Below are 8,686 nucleotides of genomic sequence, written 5' to 3'. Positions count from 1 at the left end.
CCTGGGGCCCTGCCCACCCACACCCTCTGCGTGAGGCCTCTTTCTTCCTCGGCCTTGCCACAGGGAGCCTGGGGTAATGGGTGGTTGGGCTCACCCCAGCTGTGCCACTCTCCTGGGTGGCTCCTGGATGACCGACAGCCTGTGGGCTACAGTGAGAAGGCCTGGTCCCCCTCCCGAGGATCCAGAACCTTCTGCAGCTGGCTTTCCTCCCACATGGCAGTGCCCCCAAGGAGCAAATCAGAATTTCCCTCATGAGCGTCTTATGTGCTCTCTTTGCTTTCCCGTCGCTTCCTGCTGCCTGAAACAAGGTCACAACGTGAGTGGTCCTGACTCACGGGGCTCAGAGGAGATGGCTACGGGAGCAGGTGAACTCACAGGACGTGGGGGTGAGGATGGAGGGTCTGGGCAAGCGGGCAGGAGTGGGCAAGGGCATGCCATCGTCGACCAACTGAGGGAGCCGAGGACTCGGGCAGGATCACAGTTGCTGAGGGCCACGGCATGGGCCAGGCTGGTCCCAGTCTGCTTTCCCGTCTCTGAGTCCCTGAGCTCGCGGCTGCCTGAAAGAAAGACCCTCACTCCCCGCCCACCTTATCGCTCAAGTGGCCACAAGACTTAGTGCTGGCCCAAAAGCGCAAGTGGAAGGGCTCCTACTGCCGTGCGAGCCGGGCCAGTCAGCCCAGACTGCGAGCTGAAGCTGGCAATGGACTGTCTGACCCGGGACTGTCACCAGGAAGGGTCAAACGCACTTGTGTTGTAACTAATGTTACGCTGGAGGCCCCAACGATGCACGTCTCCTGGGATTTATGCCCTTGGGTACACCCCCTGCCACTCCCGAGCCCACCACGCCCCCCCAACACACACACACACTGGCTTGGCCACATGACCTATCTAGTCTGCAGGACATTAGCACACATGACACAAAGGCTTGAAAGCATCCGCGCAACAGTACTTGGTGTGTTAGTCGCTCAGTCGTGTCCGACTCTTTGTGATCCCGTGGACTGTAGCCCAACAGGCTCCTCTGCCCATGCAGTTATCCAGGCAACAATACTGGACGGGGTTGCCATTTCACAGGGCCCACCCTCCAGGAGTGCTCCCTCCCGAACCCAGCTGCCTGCCACACTGTGAGGCAGTGAAGCAACACGGACAAGGACCCAGGCTGAATGCTTCAGCTGAGCTCCGGGCCAAGGGCCGACACCCACTGCCAGGGGGAGAGTGAGGCCACCCAGGACACCCCAGCCTGACTCAAGCCTCCAGGGGACGCTGCCCAGCAGAAGGGCTGCCCGGCTGCCCAGTCAGTCCTCAGAATGGTAGCACCTAACATTGCTGTCCTTACGTGCCCATGTTTCGGGGCGGTTTTAGTACACGGCAGGAGGTCACTGCGGCAGCCAACAGCTGGGAAGGGCAGGTGGTGGGAGGACGAGAGAAGTCAAAGTTGAGATCTCTACCGAGGATCTTGGGAAACGTGTTCAAGGTCAGATACACTTAGCATGTCTTTAAAACAGGGTGGGGTCAGGATTCCTGAGACCAGCAGTGCTGGGAGAGGGTGAGCGGGGAGGCCGCGGAGGCAGGTCTCACCCGGAGCGGTGGTGTCTGAGATCTCTGTGCTGTCTCCAGCAGGGCCTCATTGGTCCCCCTCCCCGCCCCTCCCCTGTACACAGGCACCACTGGAAACTTCAGCTTCTGAAATGGCAGTGCAGCCACAACTGAGGCTCCTGATCCAGAGGCCGGCCCCTCCGCGTCAGGACCACAGCAAGATGCTTGGGGAGCACGATCCTGGTTCTGCCAAGGGGCCTCATTTCCCGGCCCCAGCCCAGGGCTCCGCGGCAGCAGCACTGCCGACCTTCTCAGGGCCAGGCCCGCCCTGGGCACGCAGGGTGCTGCACGTCACCCTAGCCTCTTCCTTGTAGATACCAGGACGGACGCCTGAAGCGGCCTCCACGCTGCCCACCACCCTGTGCTGAGGACCAGTCCTTTAGTCCCCGGAGTCTCCTCTGTCCCTCCACCACACATGGGCTCCGGGCCTGCACTTGGCGGTGGCAGGGCCACGACAGGGCAGACAGACATCCTCCACAAAAGCCACAAAGGAGATGAGGTCGGGAGTCCTGGCTGGTGGGAGTGGGAACCCAAGGAGCACAGACGCAGCAAGAAGGGTGAGGAGGGGACCGAGAGTGCACTGCGCATGGCCAGAGGGACAGAGAGGAGGCTGCAGTCGCCACAGTGGGTCAGGGGGCAGCGTGCAGTCAGGGGCCACTTGGCCAGGACCCCCCAGGAGGTGACGGGAGGGCTTGCGTCAGAGCCCCTCCCTGATCTCGGGGAGCTCCAAGTCCCCCACCTCCAGCCTCAGCTCAGGACCAGGCCCATCCCCGTTTCCCAGGGAGGCGGCGGCCTGGGTGCCCACCCTGCTCCTCCCCTGGCCTCCCTGGGGCGGCTGGGGGTTCACTGGTGATGAAGGGGGGAAGGCACTGACAAGCCCAGGTGGACGGGCCTGGGAGCGGCCAGGAGAGGGGGCCCTTCAGCTTCCACTCGGCCTCTGTGAGCTCGGCCTCTCTGATCTCCTCCACGACGTCCCCCTGTTCCAGGAAGAACTGGGTCTGGGGCCGGAGAGGCTGCGAGAAGGGAAGGCAAGGCTGAAGAGACTGGATCGCACGGCTTTGTTGTTGTTCAGTCGCCAAGTCATGTCCGACTCTTTACGACCCCACGGACTGCAGCACGCCAGGCCTCCCTGTCCATCACCATCTCCCAGAGCTTGCCCAAACTCATGTCCATTGAGTCGGTGATGCCATCCAACCACCTTGTCCTCTCTCGTCCCCTTCTCCTCCTGCCTTCAATCTTTTCCAGCATCAGGGTCTTTTCTAATGAATCAGCTCTTCTACCACAAACCTAGCAGCTTAATATAATGCAGATTTATTGTCTCACGACCTCAATAACCTCAGTGGCTTTCCCCGACTCTGTCCCTAGGAGCTGGTCACAGTTCTGAGGGAAGCCACCCGGGGCTCTGAGGCCACCCCGACCAGTGTCAGCAGGTCATAGTCAGTGCTGCTCAGCCTAGGAGGGAGGCCCCCAGGTCCTCCTAGACCTCTCTGTGGCCCATTCCTCCCATCCTCTATGAGAACACCCTCTCATCACCCAGGTTCTGAAGAGAGAAATTATCCTCGTGCCCTGAGCTGTGGATGCTAAACCTAGAACAGCTTCTGCCTGGACGCTCCCATCCATGGGGGGTGGAGGTCTCCCCTGGATACCCCTCCTCCATTTTCCCCATCCTTTCTTACATAAACTGCCCTGAGACCCTGACCCAGGCACTTCTCGTCTGAAAAAGGTCCAAAGAAACCCCACCTTTTCACTCAACAAATTATTGAAACAACAACAAATGATTTGTGATGGAGGAAAAACCATGCACAGCCAAGAGTCCCTTAGGAAAACCACATGTTTATTTCTCTGTGATCAACTTCCAACCTACATCCGTATGTGTGCATGCCTTTACATGGCTGCAGCAATGCGAATCTATTTTATGCTTTTGGTTGCCGGCCATATAATAAGTATTTTCAATACAGCAACAAAATCTTTATTGTTATGATTCGGCACGGCTGCACAAAACAAATCATGAGTGTCCCAAATGGACGGTGAGGGGTGACAACATAAACACGACAACTCAGGGCATTCTGTTTGCTTGGCTCAACAACTAAAGCACTGCCTCGCGCTTCTCAGCAGCAGCCCCTTCCCTCTTGGAGGAACCTGCTCAGTCTCCTCTTAGAGGAAACATCATTGTTCATTCACAAGCAGCTTCCTCACCCAGCGGCCGCGCTGAAACGCCCCGGCACCGGGCAGGACGGTAACGTGGGAACCCATTCAAGCGGCGGCGATCCGCTGCAGCTCTGCCGTCGCCACAGGGGGGAGTAGTGTGTAGGCTTTCGCTGATAGAGATAAGCATGCAAAGGCTCCAGCCAAAAGTCTCCCTCACTGGACTCGAGTATGAGGCTGCTTACTGACTGTGAGGCAAACACTCCCTGTCAAGGACTCCTCACGCCGATTACAGAGGAGCCTTGCGGTTCCAGGATTCCAACGTTCGGGCAGGTGGCTTCTCCAGGGGAGCACAGGCTTTACTCCAGTGTGTGCACCGTCACGTGTGTGCACCGTCACGTGTGTGCACCATCACACGTGGTACAGGTGGAGTCATCCATGATGCCTTCACCACGTCTATCACCATCCTGTATTCTCTTCAGGAGTTCCTGAACCTATGGACTGAAGAGTGTGGCTCAGGAACGTCTCACACCTGTCGATTCAGGGCAGGGCTCAGAGAAGTGCTCTCCCCTGACAGGGAGGAGCCGTGCCTGGAGGCCCGCCTCCCGCACCAAGGTGTCTGAGAGCCAGGGAGAGAGGGTGGCCCACGTTCACTGACCGCCCGCGGGCTGCTCGCTGGGGTGTGAGCTCTGGTGTCGGGCGAGGGCGGAGCCCCTCCGGAACGGCTTCCCACACTGGGGACAGCGGCCGGGGCCCTCCCTGCTGTGGAGCCGCTGGTGCACGGCCAGGTGCGAGTTCTGCCTGAAGGACTTGCCGCACTCCGGGCACTGGTACGGTGTCTCCCTGGTGTGGATCCTCCTGTGCTTGGTTAGACAGGAGCTGTCCCTGAAAGCCCGGCCGCACTGATTACACTCGTAGGGCTTCTCGCCAGTGTGAGTCCTCTGGTGCCGGATGAGGCCAGCGATGTTCCTGAACAGCTTCTGGCACTGGTCGCAGCCGTAGGGCTTCTCGCCAGTGTGAATCCTCTGGTGCCGGATGAGGTACGCGCTCTCGATGAATGTCTTCCCACACTCCTTGCACTCGAAGGGCTTCTCCCCGGAGTGGATCTTTTGATGCACGATGAGGTGAGAATTGCGGCTGAAGGACTTCCCGCACTCTGCGCACTCGAAGGGCTTCTCTCCAGTGTGAGTCCTCTCGTGCTGGCTGAGGTACGAGCCGTCTCGGAAGGCCTTTCCGCATCTGCTGCATTCATAGGGCTTCTCGCCAGTGTGGATCCTGAGGTGCACGGTGAGGTGGGAGATGTCCGTGAAAGGCTTCCCACACTCGTTGCATCGGTATGGCTTCTCCCCCGTGTGAGTCCTCTGATGGAGGATCAGGGACGAATTTCGGTTGAAGGTTTTCCCACATTCTGGACACTCATAAGGTTTCTCCCCAGTGTGAATTCTCTGGTGTTGTGTCAGAGCTGACCCATCACTGAAGGCCTTCCCGCATTTACTGCACTTGTAGGGCTTCTCTCCTGTATGGATTCTTTGATGCACAATTAGGTTGTAGTTCTTGCTGAAGGACTTTCCACACTCATTACAGGTGTAAGGTTTCTCACCAGTGTGAGTTCGGTGATGCAAGACGAGGGAAGAGTTCCGCTTGAAGCACTTGCCGCACTCAGTACATTTATACAATCTCTCTCCAGGGCTGCTCCTCCTGCTCTCACTGAGAGGTGGACTCAGGGTAAAAAGGTCCCCGAGGTCCTCGCCTTCATACAGTTTCTTCCCTCGTGTCATCCTTTTCTGTTGGCCAAGAGGGGCAAAATGGCTGCAAGACTTCACACTGTCAGGGTGTCTGTAGGGCTTCTCTCGGGTCTGAGTTCTTCCAAACCGAGTTACTTCCATGGAATGGCTGAAGGCTTTCCCGCAGGAGTCTCTGTCAGCCACTCTCTTAGCTGCGTAGCTTTTCTGACCATCGTGTGAAGCTGGGTCACAATCCAGACTTTTAACATCTGAGCCACGCACATGGATACCGTTTGTTGCAGGAACTATCTGACATCGTGGAAGATCTGTGCTCACACTCAAATGCTTCCCAAACCCAAGATGTTCAGGAGCTGCCTCCTGGGGCCCTTGCTCCTCCTGAGTTAAGGCTGATTGCCTCAAACGTCCCTCTGGGTTCTCAGAGTCCCAGCTGGCCCTCAGCGTGGAGAGACGAGCAGCCTCTCTCGCGAATGCCTCCATCTCTACGTCACAGGACAGTCCTTCCTCGGGCACATTCCGAGCTGTCATTTTCAATCTTGTGTCCCAGGCTGGAAAGTAAAGAATGAAAAAGACAGACTTAAGTACACGAAGCTGAGTCCAGAAGAGGAATGAAAAACGGAGACAGGCCAGGAGTGTGGCTGCGTCTTTTTACCTGTTTTCTTTTTGAAATTCAGATACGAACAAGGCAGAGAGACAGTGAAAGTCAAGGACGGAGCCAAGAGCAAGTTCAACAAGAACCGTGTGGCATTCTCCTCCTTCCAGAGACCAGACAGGAGGAACGGTGCTGGGGGTGACGACCACTAAGAGGACTGGTCTGAGGCCCGGGAGACCAGGGGCCGTGTCGCCGTGCACACGGGGGCGCCGTCTCAGCCGCTCTGTGCGAGTCCCGTGATCCCTCCCCACCGGCAGTCAGCACACATTCCAGAGCCACACCTGACAATGGTCTTCCATCAGCCCTGAATAGGCAGTGCTCAACCCACGTTTGTGGTCAGAACTCTGCCTTTATGGACTGGACACAGCACAGGCCTACTTTCCTCAAAGTTCTGACATTCCTAGATCCGTCACTAACCTCCCTGTAAAATTTCCAAGTCCACAGAGCAGTGGTTCTCAACCCCAAAAGACACAAGGCGCCATCTGGGGACAGTTCTGGCTGACACAACTGGGGAGCAGATGCTACTGGAAACCAGGTGTGCTGCTGAACACCCCTGAAAACATAAGACAGCCCTTCACAACAGAGAGTGACCAGACCCAAAGGTCAGTAGTGTTGCACTGGAAAAATTCTGTTATAAGAGGAAAAAATAAAGACAAGCAAAGAACCCAGATTGATCTGGAAGAAGGTGGTAAGGGTAGAAGTTCAGAAAGGACACATTAGAATAGAAAGTAAAATAAGACATCACCGATAACAATAAATGTAAATGGCTTTGATGGGTAAGATAAGACACTGTGTCAGACGGCGTTAAAAACATGTGTTTGTAACAGACACCAAAAGCAAAAGGACACAGAAGACAAAACCAAAGTTTCGAACAGACACATGCTAACCAAACAGAGGCTGAATGGTTCTTTGCTAACCAACAACAAACTTCAAAGATGACAACAGGGCTCTGTAACAGTCTACGTTAACATTTTGTCTGCAAACACACAGCAAGGTCAGCAAATCTAACCATACCGGGTGGGTTTAACAAGCCTCCTTCAGAAATGGAAATACAGAAAGACTGAATACAGATATGCATGAGAATGTAATCAGTAAGCCTGGCCACACGGTTGCATGAAGGACCACTGCCAACAATCAGAGCCCAAGGCTTCCGAAGCACAAGTGGAACATGCATGACACTGGCCATACACCAGGCCAGAGCGGGTCCAACAAAGGCCGGGCCACAGTCTTTTGACTACAGATGTGGTCAAGTTAAAGACCAGTAATAGAAAATGTGGCAGCCTGGGTGGGAGCGGGGCTTGGGGTAGAATGGATATGTGTATATGTACAGCTGAGTCCCTTCGCTGTTCACCTGAAACTATTATACCACAACATTGTTAATCAGCTATACCCCAGTACAAAATAAAAAGTTTAAATTTAAGGGGGAAAAAAATACAGTAACAGAGTGAGGACCAAATACACAAAAAAATAACTAAGTTTTTTAAAACCCTCTTTGTTTGGAGAAGTGAAAACTTGTTTCTCAGTAATTCACAGATCAAATAGAAATCCTGATGAAAATTAGCAAGCACTGACTTCAAAAACACAGAGAACAGAACAGCTGATGATGATGGCACAGCTCAAAACACGTGGCAAAGGAGGGTACAGCTGAAGCAGGTTCTCAGCACAAACTGTTGGTCTTTAATGCTTGGGCGTCTGGGGAGGGGGTTGAGGTGGGTTTTTTGTTTGTTTGTCTGTTTGCGGCCGCGCTGACTGCAGGATCTTAGTTCCCTAGCCAGGGACTGCACCTGTGCCCTCAGCAATGAGAGCCCAAAGTCCTAACCAGCAGAGCTCCAAAGAGTTCCCTAATGCTTGTACTTTAAAGAGAAGGCTGACAGTCAGTGAGATCAGTGTTCAAATTTAAGAAGCTACACAGAAAGCCAACAGGAGGTGGAAGCAAGGTGATAATAAAGGTAAAAGCAAAAATCACAGAAGCCAAAAACAAGGAAACATCCAAAGATGAAGAAAAAAAAAAAGTCTGTTACATAAAACAACTAATGAAATCACTTTTGACAAGAATAATCATTAAAAAATAAGAAGGCATACAAGGTGATATTTAGCATAAAAGGTGGATTTAATTAAGAAGGAGAAGAAAGTTATCAAAATGGCAACGTTGGATTTATCCCAGGAAAGCAAGGTCTATGAAACATTAGAATATCTACTGGTACAATTCCCCACATTTTCAGTCAACACAGAAGACACCCCCTACACTCCATCTCAATAAATTGAGAAAGTAATCTGAACAAATCTCACCCAGACTCATGATCAAAATGCCCTCACGTTAAAGCAGTAGACCCCTTTACCTTCTGTCAATAAACTGATAAAGTATTTTAAGGCTGCATGTTTCCAAGTGGGCCTTCTGATTAGACCGGAGCCTGGGCATCCTACAGCCGTCCTGTGAAAACAAGAGACGGAGAGCACCTCCCTACATGTGTGCAAGGGGGGGATGAGTGTGTGCACGTAAAAGAAATGAGGTAAGTCAGATATATGTAAGAGGATATCACTTAGTGAAAATTTT

The 8,686-nt window shown here is 53.9% G+C and overlaps 1 protein-coding gene across 6 annotated transcripts in view; it reads right to left on the bottom strand.

Annotated features, from left to right (window-relative positions):
* Positions 1-3,406: 3,406 nt before the first annotated feature.
* Positions 3,407-8,686, bottom strand: part of ZNF329 (zinc finger protein 329) — a 39,548-nt gene continuing 34,268 nt past the window's right edge. For 5 of the 6 annotated variants that reach the window (XM_081512084.1, XM_081512085.1, XM_081512079.1 and 2 more), the window contains one exon: positions 3,407-6,028. In XM_081512084.1, coding sequence (XP_081368210.1) covers positions 4,389-6,008 — 1,620 coding nt within the window. In that variant the 5' untranslated portion in view covers positions 6,009-6,028 and the 3' untranslated portion in view covers positions 3,407-4,388. Of the gene's footprint in view, positions 6,029-8,471; positions 8,526-8,686 lie in introns of those variants that run through there. The other variant, XM_081512086.1, reaches the window with a different exon arrangement.

The sequence above is a fragment of the Giraffa tippelskirchi genome, chromosome 7 (genome assembly GCF_054371585.1).
Source record: "Giraffa tippelskirchi isolate mGirTip1 chromosome 7, T2T-mGirTip1v1.2.pri, whole genome shotgun sequence".
In the NCBI taxonomy this organism is placed as follows: Eukaryota; Metazoa; Chordata; class Mammalia; order Artiodactyla; family Giraffidae; genus Giraffa; species Giraffa tippelskirchi.
Note: the sequence above shows the minus strand (reverse complement) of the source record. Positions and strands in the feature narration are given on the sequence as shown.